Source organism: Littorina saxatilis, linkage group LG15 (genome assembly GCF_037325665.1).
Source record: "Littorina saxatilis isolate snail1 linkage group LG15, US_GU_Lsax_2.0, whole genome shotgun sequence".
In the NCBI taxonomy this organism is placed as follows: Eukaryota; Metazoa; Mollusca; class Gastropoda; order Littorinimorpha; family Littorinidae; genus Littorina; species Littorina saxatilis.
The window spans coordinates 1,802,124-1,821,827 of NC_090259.1; the positions used below are offsets into that span (position 1 = coordinate 1,802,124).

At 46.4% G+C, this 19,704-nt stretch overlaps 1 protein-coding gene across 1 annotated transcript in view; it reads left to right on the forward strand.

Moving 5' to 3' along the window:
- Nucleotides 1–19,704, forward strand: part of LOC138948184 (sodium/mannose cotransporter SLC5A10-like) — a 77,227-nt gene that overhangs the window by 20,018 nt on the left and 37,505 nt on the right. The window contains exons 9-11 of the mRNA XM_070319684.1: nucleotides 9,223–9,358; nucleotides 10,603–10,710; nucleotides 12,018–12,168. Of these exons, the coding sequence (XP_070175785.1) occupies nucleotides 9,223–9,358; nucleotides 10,603–10,710; nucleotides 12,018–12,168 (395 nt within the window). The remainder of the gene's footprint in view (nucleotides 1–9,222; nucleotides 9,359–10,602; nucleotides 10,711–12,017; nucleotides 12,169–19,704) is intronic.

The window sequence follows — 19,704 nt, forward strand, 5'->3', positions numbered from 1 at the left end:
GTTCATACACAGAATTACACAGCGTCTATGGCCGTTCACTAGGAAATGTATCTGAATACTAATTCCTTACACTGGCGACCTCGGTCTACTCAGTTCCTTTCGTCCTGTGACCTCTATGGTCCAACTATACGGACAGCCATAACCTTGCAATAACTTCGCGAAATCCCGTCGAATTTCAGCTATGCTGGTCTAGAGTTATGATACTTCGGCGGCTTCTCAGATCCTTCACACTTGTCATCTGGTCGCTATCTCCCTCTCAGACCGGTTATACGACGCACTGCACAACATAAATAGCGGACATCTTGTCTTAGATATATGTCTGCTATGTTTACAGTTTACAGTGTTAGTCGATTCAACTTATGCGATAAACACTCTAGCGATATTCGAATGCTTATTTCATTTACCTGTTAAGTGCTTTCCTGTCGCATCTATCCGGGCTTCCTTCCTCCCGGCCGATTACTTGGACAACCCCTCAATGTCCAAGGACAGTGGTAAATATAAAGTGTAACAATACCCTAGTTGCGATTTACTATCCCCGGTCAGTGAGTTTCATTCACAGTGCGTGCAACACACTTTGCTATGTCACGCTATATCTCTGGTTAGCGTTCTAAACGCGTGGAGGCTATCACTGTCACACTTTGCTATGTCACGCTATATCTCTGGTTAGCGCTCTAAACGCGTGGAGGATATCACTGTCACACTTTGCTATGTCACGCTATATCTCTGGTTAGCGCTCTAAACGCGTGGAGGATATCACTGTCACACTTTGCTATGTCACGCTATATCTCTGGTTAGCGCTCTAAAAGAGTGGAGGATATCACTGTCACACTTTGCTATGTCACGCTATATCTCTGGTTAGCGCTCTAAACGCGTGGAGGATATCACTGTCACACTTTGCTATGTCACGCTATATCTCTGGTTAGCGTTCTAAACGCGTGGAGGCTATCACTGTCACACTTTGCTATGTCACGCTATATCTCTGGTTAGCGCTCTAAACGCGTGGAGGATATCACTGTCACACTTTGCTATGTCACGCTGTATCTCTGGTTAGCGCTCTAAAAGCGTGGAGGATATCACTGTCACACTTTGCCATGTCACGCTATATCTCTGGTTAGCGCTCTAAAAGAGTGGAGGATATCACTGTCACACTTTGCTATGTCACGCTGTATCTCTGGTTAGCGCTCTAAACGCGTGGAGGCCATCACTGTCACACTTTGCTATGTCACGCTATATCTCTGGTTAGCGCTCTAAAAGAGTGGAGGATATCACTGTCACACTTTGCTATGTCACGCTGTATCTCTGGTTAGCGCTCTAAACGCGTGGAGGATATCACTGTCACACTTTGCTATGTCACGCTGTATCTCTGGTTAGCGTTCTAAACGCGTGGAGGATATCACTGTCACACTTTGCTATGTCACGCTATATCTCTGGTTAGCGTTCTAAACGCGTGGAGGATATCACTGTCACACTTTGCTATGTCACGCTGTATCTCTGGTTAGCGTTCTAAACGCGTGGAGGATATCACTGTCACACTTTGCTATGTCACGCTGTATCTCTGGTTAGCGTTCTAAACGCGTGGAGGCTATCACTGTCACACTTTGCTATGTCACGCTGTATCTCTGGTTAGCGTTCTAAACGCGTGGAGGCTATCACTGTCACACTTTGCTATGTCACGCTATATCTCTGGTTAGCGTTCTAAACGCGTGGAGGATATCACTGTCACACTTTGCTATGTCACGCTGTATCTCTGGTTAGCGCTCTAAAAGAGTGGAGGATATCACTGTCACACTTTGCTATGTCACGCTGTATCTCTGGTTAGCGTTCTAAACGCGTGGAGGATATCACTGTCACACTTTGCTATGTCACGCTGTATCTCTGGTTAGCGCTCTAAACGCGTGGAGGATATCACTGTCACACTTTGCTATGTCACGCTGTATCTCTGGTTAGCGCTCTAAACGCGTGGAGGATATCACTGTCACACTTTGCTATGTCACGCTGTATCTCTGGTTAGCGTTCTAAAAGCGTGGAGGATATCACTGTCACACTTTGCTATGTCACGCTGTATCTCTGGTTAGCGCTCTAAACGCGTGGAGGATATCACTGTCACACTTTGCTATGTCACGCTGTATCTCTGGTTAGCGCTCTAAAAGCGTGGAGGATATCACTGTCACACTTTGCTATGTCACGCTGTATCTCTGGTTAGCGCTCTAAACGCGTGGAGGATATCACTGTCACACTTTGCTATGTCACGCCGTATCTCTGGTTAGCGCTCTAAAAGCGTGGAGGATATCACTGTCACACTTTGCTATGTCACGCTGTATCTCTGGTTAGCGTTCTAAACGCGTGGAGGATATCACTGTCACACTTTGCTATGTCACGCTGTATCTCTGGTTAGCGTTCTAAACGCGTGGAGGATATCACTGTCACACTTTGCTATGTCACGCTATATCTCTGGTTAGCGTTCTAAACGCGTGGAGGATATCACTGTCACACTTTGCTATGTCACGCTGTATCTCTGGTTAGCGCTCTAAAAGCGTGGAGGATATCACTGTCACACTTTGCTATGTCACGCTGTATCTCTGGTTAGCGTTCTAAACGCGTGGAGGATATCACTGTCACACTTTGCTATGTCACGCTGTATCTCTGGTTAGCGCTCTAAACGCGTGGAGGCTATCACTGTCACACTTTGCTATGTCACGCTGTATCTCTGGTTAGCGTTCTAAACGCGTGGAGGATATCACTGTCACACTTTGCTATGTCACGCTGTATCTCTGGTTAGCGCTCTAAAAGCGTGGAGGATATCACTGTCACACTTTGCTATGTCACGCTGTATCTCTGGTTAGCGCTCTAAAAGAGTGGAGGATATCACTGTCACACTTTGCTATGTCACGCTATATCTCTGGTTAGCGTTCTAAACGCGTGGAGGATATCACTGTCACACTTTGCTATGTCACGCTATATCTCTGGTTAGCGTTCTAAACGCGTGGAGGATATCACTGTCACACTTTGCTATGTCACGCTATATCTCTGGTTAGCGCTCTAAAAGCGTGGAGGATATCACTGTCACACTTTGCTATGTCACGCTGTATCTCTGGTTAGCGCTCTAAAAGAGTGGAGGATATCACTGTCACACTTTGCTATGTCACGCTATATCTCTGGTTAGCGCTCTAAAAGCGTGGAGGATATCACTGTCACACTTTGCTATGTCACGCTATATCTCTGGTTAGCGTTCTAAACGCGTGGAGGCTATCACTGTCACACTTTGCTATGTCACGCTATATCTCTGGTTAGCGTTCTAAACGCGTGGAGGATATCACTGTCACACTTTGCTATGTCACGCTGTATCTCTGGTTAGCGCTCTAAAAGAGTGGAGGATATCACTGTCACACTTTGCTATGTCACGCTGTATCTCTGGTTAGCGCTCTAAAAGAGTGGAGGATATCACTGTCACACTTTGCTATGTCACGCTGTATCTCTGGTTAGCGTTCTAAACGCGTGGAGGCTATCACTGTCACACTTTGCTATGTCACGCTATATCTCTGGTTAGCGCTCTAAAAGAGTGGAGGATATCACTGTCACACTTTGCTATGTCACGCTGTATCTCTGGTTAGCGTTCTAAACGCGTGGAGGATATCACTGTCACACTTTGCTATGTCACGCTGTATCTCTGGTTAGCGTTCTAAACGCGTGGAGGCTATCACTGTCACACTTTGCTATGTCACGCTATATCTCTGGTTAGCGTTCTAAACGCGTGGAGGATATCACTGTCACACTTTGCTATGTCACGCTATATCTCTGGTTAGCGTTCTAAACGCGTGGAGGATATCACTGTCACACTTTGCTATGTCACGCTGTATCTCTGGTTAGCGTTCTAAACGCGTGGAGGATATCACTGTCACACTTTGCTATGTCACGCTGTATCTCTGGTTAGCGCTCTAAACGCGTGGAGGATATCACTGTCACACTTTGCTATGTCATGCTGTATCTCTGGTTAGCGTTCTAAACGCGTGGAGGCTATCACTGTCACACTTTGCTATGTCACGCTGTATCTCTGGTTAGCGCTCTAAAAGAGTGGAGGATATCACTGTCACACTTTGCTATGTCACGCTGTATCTCTGGTTAGCGCTCTAAAAGCGTGGAGGATATCACTGTCACACTTTGCTATGTCACGCTATATCTCTGGTTAGCGCTCTAAAAGCGTGGAGGATATCACTGTCACACTTTGCTATGTCACGCTGTATCTCTGGTTAGCGCTCTAAAAGCGTGGAGGCTATCACTGTCACACTTTGCTATGTCACGCTGTATCTCTGGTTAGCGCTCTAAAAGCGTGGAGGATATCACTGTCACACTTTGCTATGTCACGCTGTATCTCTGGTTAGCGCTCTAAAAGAGTGGAGGATATCACTGTCACACTTTGCTATGTCACGCTGTATCTCTGGTTAGCGCTCTAAACGCGTGGAGGATATCACTGTCACACTTTGCTATGTCACGCTGTATCTCTGGTTAGCGCTCTAAACGCGTGGAGGATATCACTGTCACACTTTGCTATGTCACGCTGTATCTCTGGTTAGCGCTCTAAAAGAGTGGAGGATATCACTGTCACACTTTGCTATGTCACGCCGTATCTCTGGTTAGCGCTCTAAAAGCGTGGAGGATATCACTGTCACACTTTGCTATGTCACGCTGTATCTCTGGTTAGCGCTCTAAAAGCGTGGAGGATATCACTGTCACACTTTGCTATGTCACGCTGTATCTCTGGTTAGCGCTCTAAAAGCGTGGAGGATATCACTGTCACACTTTGCTATGTCACGCTGTATCTCTGGTTAGCGCTCTAAAAGCGTGGAGGATATCACTGTCACACTTTGCTATGTCACGCTGTATCTCTGGTTAGCGCTCTAAAAGAGTGGAGGATATCACTGTCACACCTTGCTATGTCACGCTATATCTCTGGTTAGCGTTCTAAACGCGTGGAGGATATCACTGTCACACTTTGCTATGTCACGCTGTATCTCTGGTTAGCGTTCTAAAAGAGTGGAGGATATCACTGTCACACTTTGCTATGTCACGCCGTATCTCTGGTTAGCGCTCTAAACGCGTGGAGGATATCACTGTCACACTTTGCTATGTCACGCTGTATCTCTGGTTAGCGTTCTAAACGCGTGGAGGCTATCACTGTCACACTTTGCTATGTCACGCTGTATCTCTGGTTAGCGTTCTAAACGCGTGGAGGATATCACTGTCACACTTTGCTATGTCACGCTGTATCTCTGGTTAGCGCTCTAAAAGAGTGGAGGATATCACTGCCACACTTTGCTATGTCACGCTGTATCTCTGGTTAGCGTTCTAAACGCGTGGAGGATATCACTGTCAAACTTTGCTATGTCACGCTGTATCTCTGGTTAGCGCTCTAAACGCGTGGAGGATATCACTGTCACACTTTGCTATGTCACGCTGTATCTCTGGTTAGCGTTCTAAACGCGTGGAGGATATCACTGTCACACTTTGCTATGTCACGCTGTATCTCTGGTTAGCGTTCTAAACGCGTGGAGGATATCACTGTCACACTTTGCTATGTCACGCTGTATCTCTGGTTAGCGTTCTAAACGCGTGGAGGATATCACTGTCACACTTTGCTATGTCACGCTATATCTCTGGTTAGCGTTCTAAACGCGTGGAGGATATCACTGTCACACTTTGCTATGTCACGCTGTATCTCTGGTTAGCGTTCTAAACGCGTGGAGGATATCACTGTCACACTTTGCTATGTCACGCTGTATCTCTGGTTAGCGTTCTAAAAGAGTGGAGGATATCACTGTCACACTTTGCTATGTCACGCTGTATCTCTGGTTAGCGTTCTAAACGCGTGGAGGATATCACTGTCACACTTTGCTATGTCACGCTGTATCTCTGGTTAGCGCTCTAACAGCGTGGAGGATATCACTGTCACACTTTGCTATGTCACGCTGTATCTCTGGTTAGCGTTCTAAACGCGTGGAGGATATCACTGTCACACTTTGCTATGTCACGCTGTATCTCTGGTTAGCGTTCTAAACGCGTGGAGGATATCACTGTCACACTTTGCTATGTCACGCTGTATCTCTGGTTAGCGCTCTAAACGCGTGGAGGATATCACTGTCACACTTTGCTATGTCACGCTATATCTCTGGTTAGCGCTCTAAAAGAGTGGAGGATATCACTGTCACACTTTGCTATGTCACGCTATATCTCTGGTTAGCGTTCTAAACGCGTGGAGGCTATCACTGTCACACTTTGCTATGTCACGCTATATCTCTGGTTAGCGTTCTAAACGCGTGGAGGATATCACTGTCACACTTTGCTATGTCACGCTATATCTCTGGTTAGCGTTCTAAACGTGTGGAGGCTATCACTGTCACACTTTGCTATGTCACGCTATATCTCTGGTTAGCGTTCTAAACGCGTCGAGGCTATCACTGTCACACTTTGCTATGTCACGCTATATCTCTGGTTAGCGTTCTAAACGCGTGGAGGATATCACTGTCACACTTTGCTATGTCACGCTGTATCTCTGGTTAGCGTTCTAAACGCGTGGAGGATATCACTGTCACACTTTGCTATGTCACGCTGTATCTCTGGTTAGCGCTCTAACAGCGTGGAGGATATCACTGTCACACTTTGCTATGTCACGCTGTATCTCTGGTTAGCGCTCTAACAGCGTGGAGGATATCACTGTCACACTTTGCTATGTCACGCTGTATCTCTGGTTAGCGCTCTAAACGCGTGGAGGCTATCACTGTCACACTTTGCTATGTCACGCTGTATCTCTGGTTAGCGTTCTAAACGCGTGGAGGATATCACTGTCACACTTTGCTATGTCACGCTGTATCTCTGGTTAGCGCTCTAAAAGCGTGGAGGATATCACTGTCACACTTTGCTATGTCACGCTATATCTCTGGTTAGCGTTCTAAACGCGTGGAGGCTATCACTGTCACACTTTGCTATGTAACGCTATATCTCTGGTTAGCGTTCTAAACGCGTGGAGGATATCACTGTCACACTTTGCTATGTCACGCTGTATCTCTGGTTAGCGCTCTAAAAGCGTGGAGGATATCACTGTCACACTTTGCTATGTCACGCTGTATCTCTGGTTAGCGCTCTAAACGCGTGGAGGCTATCACTGTCACACTTTGCTATGTCACGCTGTATCTCTGGTTAGCGTTCTAAACGCGTGGAGGATATCACTGTCACACTTTGCTATGTCACGCTATATCTCTGGTTAGCGTTCTAAACGTGTGGAGGCTATCACTGTCACACTTTGCTATGTCACGCTATATCTCTGGTTAGCGTTCTAAACGCGTGGAGGCTATCACTGTCACACTTTGCTATGTCACGCTATATCTCTGGTTAGCGTTCTAAACGCGTGGAGGATATCACTGTCACACTTTGCTATGTCACGCTGTATCTCTGGTTAGCGTTCTAAACGCGTGGAGGCTATCACTGTCACACTTTGCTATGTCACGCTATATCTCTGGTTAGCGTTCTAAACGCGTGGAGGCTATCACTGTCACACTTTGCTATGTCACGCTATATCTCTGGTTAGCGTTCTAAACGCGTGGAGGCTATCACTGTCAAACTCTGCCTGTTTCAGTGTTACTCGTGATTTCCTTCACAACATTTACGTACGCCTTCAAATGTGTGTATATCGAAAGTACGAATGTCTGTCTTCCGTGAAATATACCCTGGCCTGGTGCAATTTAGTCTGACCCCTGTGGCCATCTTGGCTTGGTGTACTGATCAGGACCGTCTCTTTCTACTTCTGCTTCTTCGTTCATGGGCTGAAACTCCCAGGTTCACTCGTTATTTTACACGAGTGGGTTTTTCTTGCGTGTCTGAACGTTTTTACCCCGCCATTCAGGCAGCCATACGAGATTCGAACTCGCGACCTTCCGCATAGGAGGCCGATGTCTTATCCACTACACCACTGTGCCCGTCTGTTTCTTAGTACGAATTCCTTCTGGCTGCTTGCCTGTGTTACTTGTACGTACGTTACAGTACGCCTTCTGGCTGCTTGCCTGTGTGTACTTGTACGTACGTTACAGTACGCCTTCTGGCTGCTTGCCTGTGTTACTTGTACGTACGTTACAGTACGCCTTCTGGCTGCCTGTCTGTGTGTACTTGTACGTACGTTACAGTACGCCTTCTGGCTGCTTGCCTGTGTGTACTTGTACGTACGTTACAGTACGCCTTCTGGCTGCTTGCCTGTGTGTACTTGTACGTACGCCTTCGTATGTGTGTATGAATGAAAGTACGGATGTCTGTCTTCCGTGAAATATACCCTGACCTGATGCGATTTAGTCTGACTCCTACCGTGAAATATACCCTGACCTGGTGCGATTTAGTCTGACTCCTACCGTGAAATATACCCTGACCTGATGCGATTTAGTCTGACTCCTATGGCCATCTTGCCTTGGTGTACTGATCAAGTGTATCTTTATTTTTGTTTGTTAGTCTGTAGTGTGTGTGTGTGTGTGTGTGTGTGTGTATATGTGTGTGTGTGTGTTTGTGTGTGTGTGTGTGTATGTGTGTGGGTGTGTGTGTGTGTGTGTTTGTGCACGCACGTGCGTGCGTGCGTTTGTCTATCTGTCTGGCTGCCTGTCTATCTGGCTGCCTGTCTGTCTGTCTTTTGTGATCGCGTGACTGGAGACATAACCTGGCCAGGCGCTTTTTTTAAATGTTTATCTTACTCCCATGGTCATCTTGGCTTGGTGTACTGCTCAGATACGTCTGTTCGTTGTCTGTCTGTCTGTCTGTCTGTCTGTCTGTCTGTCTATCTGTCTGTCTGTCTGTCTGTCTGTCTGCCTGCCTGCCTGTTTATTTGTATGTATGTGTGAATGTAAAAATTGCGATCCCGATCCCGATTGTGTGGATACCATACGATACAAACCGTCTGTATTACCCTAAAAGAGAATGTTGTCGTACCATTCACTGGAATACAAGACATGTTTATTGTCGTACCATTCACTGGAATACAAGACATGTTTATTGTCGTACCATTCACTGGAATACAAGACATGTTTATTGTCGTACCATTCAATTGGAATACAAGACATGTTTATTGTCGTACCATTCAATTGGAATACAAGACATGTTTATTGCTCTCCTACAGAATTAAAGCGTCAGTCGACATTGCAATAATCACAGATCTTCCCTCTGTTAATCACCAATTGCTTTATACTCCCCCAGGTGATGGTGCAAAGAGTGCTGTCTGCCAAGACACATTCACACGCCAAGGCTGGAGTGCTGTTCGCTGGCTTCCTCAAGATTCTGCCCATGATCATCATCATCATGCCGGGAATGGTCGGCAGAGTTCTCTTCCCCGGTGAGTTTTGTTACCTGTGGTTTTGGGCATATTTATTTGGAGAAAATCGACTACAGGAATAATTTGTCTTTTCTCCATATGTAATTTTCTTCTTCTAGAGTGAAGAAGAAGAGAAGGCGTAGAGAGCAGAATATATTATCTAAGTTAGTATTGAAACGGTGTGGAATTAAGATTCACACTCTAAAATCATATTTGTTCTTTCCCTTAGTAAATGGTTTGGAAATAGGTATGATCCAGTCCTTTCTCATTGTTCTCTCGCGGTAGATTTTAATTGGCTCTGACACGATGGCGTCGAACTGACTGGATTCAAGTTATGGAGGTCGGAGAGGCCAGTCTGTGAACCTTTTTCCCCCTCTCCCATGTAACCTTTCTGTATTGACTTTTTAACCCCTAGGTCACTTCTCCTGTCACTAACCCCCTACGCCTTTGTTTGTGCGCGAGGGCAGTCAGCCAGGGCATTGTCTTTTCTACATCCATCTCTCGCCTCCCTCCTCCCCAACCCCTTTTCCTTTTTGACCTAATTCTTTACTTCTATGTTGCTGTGCTTTTGTTAATACTACTTGTTACACACAGACGAACACACATACACACACACACATTCTCTCTCTCTCTCTCTCTCTCTCTCTCTCTCTCTCTCTCTCTCTCTCTCTCTCTCTCTCTCTCTCTCTCTCTCTCTCTCTCTCTCTCTCTCTCTCTCTCTCCGGACAGTTTTTTTTATGCGACATGAGCCACATATTAACAGCGAATGCTTCTTGGTCACAGTACTGTCAACATCAAACAATACTTGGCTGTCGTTCTATGTCTCTTTTTGTCTAATTTGCCTGTCTGTCTGTCTGTCTGTCTGTCTGTCTGTCTGTCTGTCTGTCTGTCTGTCTGTCTGTCTGTCTTTCTTTCTGCTTGAGCCCCTTTGATGCACTTAGCGTGTCTTGTTCTTTTCTACTTTTCGTATTGCAAACTAATCTCATTGATACAGTTTATAGGTGTGCTTGTTATTATATATGTGAACCTATGTTATATGTGTTATTGTCCTATCATTGAATGTCCTATAATTCTTATGAAATGTTCGTTATAATCGTTGACAGACAGGCAGGGTGTGTCAAAGAAAATGTTACATTTTTATGTAATATTTTAATGGACAATAAAGTGATGTTGACGTTATTGTTATCGTTATTGTTATCGTTATTGTTATCGTTATTGTTATCGTTATTGTTATCGTTATTGTTTTATCTGATTTTCCTTTGCAGACGAGGTAGGATGCGTGGACCCAGAGATCTGCAAGGCGGTGTGTGAGAATCCCAACGGTTGCTCCAACATCGTGTACCCAAAGTTAGTCGTGGAACTGCTGCCGGCAGGTAGGTGGTTAGATATTTGCCATGAAACTTCTGCCGGCAGGTAGGTGGTAAGATATTTGCCATGAAACTTCTGCCGCCAGGTAGGTGTTTGGATATTTGTCATGGAGCTTCTGCCGGCAGGTAGGTGGTTAGATATTTGCCATGGAACTTCTGCCGGCAGGTAGGTTGTTAGATATTTGTCATGGAGCTTCTGCCGGCAGGTAGGTGGTTAGATATTTGCCATGGAACTGCTGCCGGCAGGTAGGTAGTTAGATATTTGCCATGAAACTTCTGCTGGCAGGTAGGTGGTCAGATATTTGCCATGGAACCTTCTGCTGATAATGTTTGCAGCGCATACCTCCACGGCAGGGGCTGTTTGGTTTCCGCAATAATATGTACACATGCATATAGCCATAACCCGGGAATTTCTATTTTTGAGTTGTAAAATCCGTATATTTTTTTCATTTTTTTTCATCGGATTGAGCTTTTGTATATTTTGAAACAGTTTGCATTTTTTTCTTTTTCTTGTATTTTTGTTTGGTTTTGTTCATGTACCCCCATGGGGTTTCTTGAGTATATTCTTTGCCTTGCCTTGCCTTGCTTTGACAAGACAAAATCTATTTCATTATTTACTGTTTTATTTAGAACTTTTCCGTCGTTGTAATTTGCCTGTGGCGTCATTTGCACGTTATCTGATGTTAATTATGTAAACTATATCTTCCACGATCACATTGTGACGTCTGTGCACTGTGATCCATATAGCTATTACCCAATGACGTCCTGATTCTAAGGTGAAAAAAGATAGATGTGACCTGTGCCTGTGGAATAAGCTGATGAAGTGCTAGCTGACGTCCATGGCCAAACGCTCCACTAGCATGTTCATCCATTCTGTGATATGTGCCGCGCCGGTGATGTCATTCAGAGTGCAACAGGGCTGATTTCAGTCGCCTTATTTGAGCACTCTGATGTCCATATTGAGCACTCTGATGTCCATATTGAGCTTGTGAATTATTTTAATGTCGTTTTGACACCGTCTCAGGTGTAAGAGGCCTGTGTTGGCAGTGGTGTCAACCGCTCTGATTAGAATGACGTATACCTTTTCGTGTTCTTGTGACGCCATTCCAAGTGTACGAGGACTGATGTTAGCGGTGATGTTGGCAGCTCTGATGAGCACACTGACGTCGTTGAAGCAGCTTGTTCACCCTTGTGACGTCATTTCAGGCGTACGAGGACTGATGTTAGCGGTGATGTTGGCAGCTCTGATGAGCACGCTGACGACAGTGTTCAACAGTTGCAGCAGTATGTTCACCCTTGTGACGTCATTTCAGGTGTAAGGGGACTGATGTTAGCGGTGATGTTAGCAGCTCTGATGAGCACACTGACGTCAGTGTTCAACAGTTCCAGCAGTATGTTCACCCTTGACCTGTGGACTCGCTGTCGACCTCGCTGCAGTGAGAGAGAACTCATGATTGTTGGCAGGTATGCTGCACGTTGATGTGCCGTTAAAAGGTAGCAATGAATCTATGTTTTGGTCGATTTTTGTTTTGTTTCGTCTTGTTGTTTGGTCTGTTGGACTGTTTGAATGTTTGTGTTTGTTTGTTTTGCTTTGCTTTGTTTCGGATTTATGTTTGTTTGTTGGTTGGTTGGTTGTACATGTTGTACATGTACCTTGGTGTGAAAACATTTTAATTCACACAACCATAAGTGAAGGCTTGATCTTATCCCACGTGAGCCCGGTCAGATTTGTGAGGGTGAGTCAATCACTTACACGGGAAGATCTGTGAGGGTGAGTCAATCACTTACACTGTGAGGGTGAGTCAATCACTTACACTGTGAGGGTGAGTCAATCACTTACACTGTGAGGGTGAGTCAATCACTTACACTGTGAGGGTGAGTCAATCACTTACACTGTGAGGGTGAGTCAATCACTTACACTGTGAGGGTGAGTCAATCACTTACACTGTGAGGGTGAGTCAATCACTTACACTGTGAGGGTGAGTCAATCACTTACACTGTGAGGGTGAGTCAATCACTTACACTGTGAGGGTGAGTCAATCACTTACACTGTGAGGGTGAGTCAATCACTTACACTGTGAGGGTGAGTCAATCACTTACACTGTGAGGGTGAGTCAATCACTTACACTGTGAGGGTGAGTCAATCACTTACACGGCCCGGCAAGATCTGTGAGGGTGAGTCAATCACTTACACGGGAAGATCTGTGAGGGTGAGTCAATCACTTATACTGTGAGGGTGAGTCAATCACTTACACGGGAAGATCTGTGAGGGTGAGTCAATCACTTACACGGGAAGATCTGTGAGGGTGAGTCAATCACTTACACGGCAAGATCTGTGAGGGTGAGTCAATCACTTACACGGGAAGATCTGTGAGGGTGAGTCAATCACTTACACGGGAAGATCTGTGAGGGTGAGTCAATCACTTACTCGGGAAGATCTGTGAGGGTGAGTCAATCATTTACACGGGAAGATCTGTGAGGGTGAGTCAATCACTTACACGGGAAGATCTGTGAGGGTGAGTCAATCACTTACTTGGGAAGATCTGTGAGGGTGAGTCAATCACTTACTTGGGAAGATCTGTGAGGGTGAGTCAATCACTTACACGGGAAGATCTGTGAGGGTGAGTCAATCACTTACTTGGGAAGATCTGTGAGGGTGAGTCAATCACTTACACGGGAAGAACTGTGAGGGTGAGTCAATCACTTACACGGGAAGATCTGTGAGGGTGAGTCAATCACTTACTTGGGAAGATCTGTGAGGGTGAGTCAATCACTTACACGGGAAGATCTGTGAGGGTGAGTCAATCACTTACACGGGAAGATCTGTGAGGGTGAGTCAATCACTTACTTGGGAAGATCTGTGAGGGTGAGTCAATCACTTACACGGGAAGATCTGTGAGGGTGAGTCAATCACTTACTTGGGAAGATCTGTGAGGGTGAGTCAATCACTTACACGGGAAGATCTGTGAGGGTGAGTCAATCACTTACTTGGGAAGATCTGTGAGGGTGAGTCAATCACTTACACGGGAAGATCTGTGAGGGTGAGTCAATCACTTACACGGGAAGATCTGTGAGGGTGAGTCAATAACTTACACGGGAAGATCTGTGAGGGTGAGTCAATCACTTACACGGGAAGATCTGTGAGGGTGAGTCAATCACTTACACGGGAAGATCTGTGAGGGTGAGTCAATCACTTACACGGCAAGATCTGAGAGGGTGAGTCAATCACTTACACGGGAAGATCTGTGAGGGTGAGTCAATCACTTACACTGTGAGGGTGAGTCAATCACTTACACGGCAAGATCTGTGAGGGTGAGTCAATCACTTACACGGGAAGATCTGTGAGGGTGAGTCAATCACTTACACGGGAAGATCTGTGAGGGTGAGTCAATCACTTACACGGGAAGATCTGTGAGGGTGAGTCAATCACTTACACGGGAAGATCTGTGAGGGTGAGTCAATCACTTACACGGCAAGATCTGTGAGGGTGAGTCAATCACTTACACGGGAAGATCTGTGAGGGTGAGTCAATCACTTACACGGGAAGATCTGTGAGGGTGAGTCAATCACTTACTTGGGAAGATCTGTGAGGGTGAGTCAATCACTTACACGGCAAGATCTGTGAGGGTGAGTCAATCACTTACACGGGAAGATCTGTGAGGGTGAGTCAATCACTTACACGGGAAGATCTGTGAGGGTGAGTCAATCACTTACACGGGAAGATCTGTGAGGGTGAGTCAATCACTTACTTGGGAAGATCTGTGAGGGTGAGTCAATCACTTACTTGGGAAGATCTGTGAGGGTGAGTCAATCACTTACTTGGGAAGATCTGTGAGGGTGAGTCAATCACTTACTTGGGAAGATCTGTGAGGGTGAGTCAATCACTTACTTGGGAAGATCTGTGAGGGTGAGTCAATCACTTACTTGGGAAGATCTGTGAGGGTGAGTCAATCACTTACTTGGGAAGATCTGTGAGGGTGAGTCAATCACTTACTTGGGAAGATCTGTGAGGGTGAGTCAATCACTTACTTGGGAAGATCTGTGAGGGTGAGTCAATCACTTACTTGGGAAGATCTGTGAGGGTGAGTCAATCACTTACTTGGGAAGATCTGTGAGGGTGAGTCAATCACTTACTTGGGAAGATCTGTGAGGGTGAGTCAATCACTTACTTGGGAAGATCTGTGAGGGTGAGTCAATCACTTACTTGGGAAGATCTGTGAGGGTGAGTCAATCACTTACTTGGGAAGATCTGTGAGGGTGAGTCAATCACTTACTTGGGAAGATCTGTGAGGGTGAGTCAATCACTTACTTGGGAAGATCTGTGAGGGTGAGTCAATCACTTACTCGGGAAGATCTGTGAGGGTGAGTCAATCACTTACTTGGGAAGATCTGTGAGGGTGAGTCAATCACTTACTTGGGAAGATCTGTGAGGGTGAGTCAATCACTTACTCGGGAAGATCTGTGAGGGTGAGTCAATCACTTACTCGGGAAGAACTGTGAGGGTGAGTCAATCACTTACACGGGAAGATCTGTGAGGGTGAGTCAATCACTTACTCGGGAAGATCTGTGAGGGTGAGTCAATCACTTACTCGGGAAGAACTGTGAGGGTGAGTCAATCACTTACACGGGAAGATCTGTGAGGGTGAGTCAATCACTTACACGGGAAGATCTGTGAGGGTGAGTCAATCACTTACACGGGAAGAACTGTGAGGGTGAGTCAATCATTTACACGGGAAGATCTGTGAGGGTGAGTCAATCACTTACACGGGAAGATCTGTGAGGGTGAGTCAATCATTTACACGGCCAGAACTGTGAGGGTGAGTCAATCACTTACACGGGAAGATCTGTGAGGGTGAGTCAATCACTTACACGGGAAGATCTGTGAGGGTGAGTCAATCACTTTCACGGGAAGATCTGTGTGGGTGAGTCAATCACTTACTTGGAAAGATCTGTGAGGGTGAGTCAATCACTTACTTGGGAAGATCTATGAGGGTGAGTCAATCACTTACTCGGGAAGATCTGTGAGGGTGAGTCAATCACTTACTCGGGAAGAACTGTGAGGGTGAGTCAATCACTTACACGGGAAGATCTGTGAGGGTGAGTCAATCACTTACACGGCCAGAACTGTGAGGGTGAGTCAATCACTTACACGGGAAGATCTGTGAGGGTGAGTCAATCACTTACACGGCCAGAACTGTGAGGGTGAGTCAATCACTTACACGGCAAGATCTGTGAGGGTGAGTCAATCACTTACACGGGAAGATCTGTGAGGGTGAGTCAATCACTTACACGGCCAGAACTGTGAGGGTGAGTCAATCACTTACACGGGAAGATCTGTGAGGGTGAGTCAATCACTTACACGGGAAGATCTGTGAGGGTGAGTCAATCACTTTCACGGGAAGATCTGTGTGGGTGAGTCAATCACTTACACGGCCAGAACTGTGAGGGTGAGTCAATCACTTTCACGGGAAGATCTGTGAGGGTGAGTCAATCACTTACACGGAAAGATCTGTGAGGGTGAGTCAATCACTTACACGGGAAGATCTGTGAGGGTGAGTCAATCACTTACACGGGAAGATCTGTGAGGGTGAGTCAATCACTTACACGGGAAGATCTGTGAGGGTGAGTCAATCACTTTCACGGGAAGATCTGTGAGGGTGAGTCAATCACTTACACGGGAAGAACTGTGAGGGTGAGTCAATCACTTACACGGGAAGATCTGTGAGGGTGAGTCAATCACTTACACGGCCAGAACTGTGAGGGTGAGTCAATCACTTACACGGGAAGATCTGTGAGGGTGAGTCAATCACTTACACGGGAAGATCTGTGAGGGTGAGTCAATCACTTACACGGGAAGAACTGTGAGGGTGAGTCAATCATTTACACGGGAAGATCTGTGAGGGTGAGTCAATCACTTACACGGGAAGATCTGTGAGGGTGAGTCAATCACTTACACGGGAAGATCTGTGAGGGTGAGTCAATCACTTACACGGCCAGAACTGTGAGGGTGAGTCAATCACTTACACGGAAAGATCTGTGAGGGTGAGTCAATCACTTACACGGGAAGATCTGTGAGGGTGAGTCAATCACTTACACGGGAAGATCTGTGAGGGTGAGTCAATCACTTACACGGGAAGATCTGTGAGGGTGAGTCAATCACTTACACGGGAAGAACTGTGAGGGTGAGTCAATCATTTACACGGGAAGATCTGTGAGGGTGAGTCAATCACTTACACGGGAAGATCTGTGAGGGTGAGTCAATCACTTACACGGGAAGATCTGTGAGGGTGAGTCAATCACTTACACGGCCAGAACTGTGAGGGTGAGTCAATCACTTACACGGGAAGATCTGTGAGGGTGAGTCAATCACTTACACGGGAAGATCTGTGAGGGTGAGTTAATCACTTACACGGCAAGAACTCTGAGGGTGAGTCAATCACTTACACGGCCAGAACTGTGAGGGTGAGTCAATCACTTACACGGGAAGATCTGTGAGGGTGAGTCAATCACTTACACGGCCAGAACTGTGAGGGTGAGTCAATCACTTACACGGCCAGAACTGTGAGGGTGAGTCAATCACTTACACGGCCAGAACTGTGAGGGTGAGTCAATCACTTTCACGGGAAGATCTGTGAGGGTGAGTCAATCACTTACACGGCAAGATCTGTGAGGGTGAGTCAATCACTTACACGGGAAGATCTGTGAGGGTGAGTCAATCACTTACACGGGAAGATCTGTGAGGGTGAGTCAATCACTTACACGGGAAGATCTGTGAGGGTGAGTCAATCACTTACACGGCAAGATCTGTGAGGGTGAGTCAATCACTTACACGGGAAGATCTGTGAGGGTGAGTCAATCACTTACACGGGAAGATCTGTGAGGGTGAGTCAATCACTTACACGGCCAGAACTGTGAGGGTGAGTCAATCACTTACACGGGAAGATCTGTGAGGGTGAGTCAATCACTTACACGGGAAGATCTGTGAGGGTGAGTCAATCACTTACACGGCCAGAACTGTGAGGGTGAGTCAATCACTTACACGGGAAGATCTGTGAGGGTGAGTCAATCACTTACACGGGAAGATCTGTGAGGGTGAGTCAATCACTTTCACGGGAAGAACTGTGAGGGTGAGTCAATCACTTACACGGCAAGAACTGTGAGGGTGAGTCAATCACTTACACGGGAAGATCTGTGAGGGTGAGTCAATCACTTACACGGGAAGATCTGTGAGGGTGAGTCAATCACTTACACTGTGAGGGTGAGTCAATCACTTACACGGGAAGATCTGTGAGGGTGAGTCAATCACTTTCACGGGAAGATCTGTGAGGGTGAGTCAATCACTTACACGGGAAGATCTGTGAGGGTGAGTCAATCACTTACACGGCCAGAACTGTGAGGGTGAGTCAATCACTTACACGGGAAGATCTGTGAGGGTGAGTCAATCACTTACACGGGAAGAACTGTGAGGGTGAGTCAATCACTTACACGGGAAGATCTGTGAGGGTGAGTCAATCACTTACACGGCAAGAACTGTGAGGGTGAGTCAATCACTTACACGGGAAGATCTGTGAGGGTGAGTCAATCACTTACACGGCCCGGCAAGATCTGTGAGGGTGAGTCAATCACTTACACTGTGAGGGTGAGTCAATCACTTACACGGGAAGATCTGTGAGGGTGAGTCAATCATTTACACGGGAAGAACTGTGAGGGTGAGTCAATCACTTACACGGCAAGAACTGTGAGGGTGAGTCAATCACTTACACGGCCAGAACTGTGAGGGTGAGTCAATCACTTACACGGGAAGATCTGTGAGGGTGAGTCAATCACTTACACGGGAAGATCTGTGAGGGTGAGTCAATCATTTACACGGGAAGAACTGTGAGGGTGAGTCAATCACTTACACGGCAAGAACTGTGAGGGTGAGTCAATCACTTACACGGCAAGAACTGTGAGGGTGAGTCAATCACTTACACTGTGAGGGTGAGTCAATCACTTACACGGGAAGATCTGTGAGGGTGAGTCAATCACTTACACGGCAAGATCTGTGAGGGTGAGTCAATCACTTACACGGCAAGATCTGTGAGGGTGAGTCAATCACTTACACTGTGAGGGTGAGTCAATCACTTACACGGGAAGATCTGTGAGGGTGAGTCAATCACTTACACGGGAAGATCTGTGAGGGTGAGTCAATCACTTACTTGGGAAGATCTGTGAGGGTGAGTCAATCACTTACACGGGAAGATCTGTGAGGGTGAGTCAATCACTTACACGGGAAGATCTGTGAGGGTGAGTCAATCACTTACTTGGGAAGATCTGTGAGGGTGAGTCAATCACTTACACGGGAAGATCTGTGAGGGTGAGTCAATCACTTACACGGGAAGATCTGTGAGGGTGAGTCAATCACTTACTTGGGAAGATCTGTGAGGGTGAGTCAATCACTTACACGGGAAGATCTGTGAGGGTGAGTCAATCACTTACACGGGAAGATCTGTGAGGGTGAGTCAATCACTTACACGGGAAGATCTGTGAGGGTGAGTCAATCACTTACACGGGAAGAACTGTGAGGGTGAGTCAATCACTTACACGGGAAGATCTGTGAGGGTGAGTCAATCACTTACTTGGGAAGATCTGTGAGGGTGAGTCAATCACTTACACGGGAAGATCTGTGAGGGTGAGTCAATCACTTACACGGGAAGATCTGTGAGGGTGAGTCAATCACTTACTGGGAAGATCTGTGAGGGTGAGTCAATCACTTACACGGGAAGATCTGTGAGGGTGAGTCAATCACTTACACGGGAAGATCTGTGAGGGTGAGTCAATCACTTACACGGGAAGATCTGTGAGGGTGAGTCAATCACTTACTTGGGAAGATCTGTGAGGGTGAGTCAATCACTTACACGGCAAGATCTGTGAGGGTGAGTTAATCACTTACACGGGAAGATCTGTGAGGGTGAGTCAATCACTTACACGGGAAGATCTGTGAGGGTGAGTCAATCACTT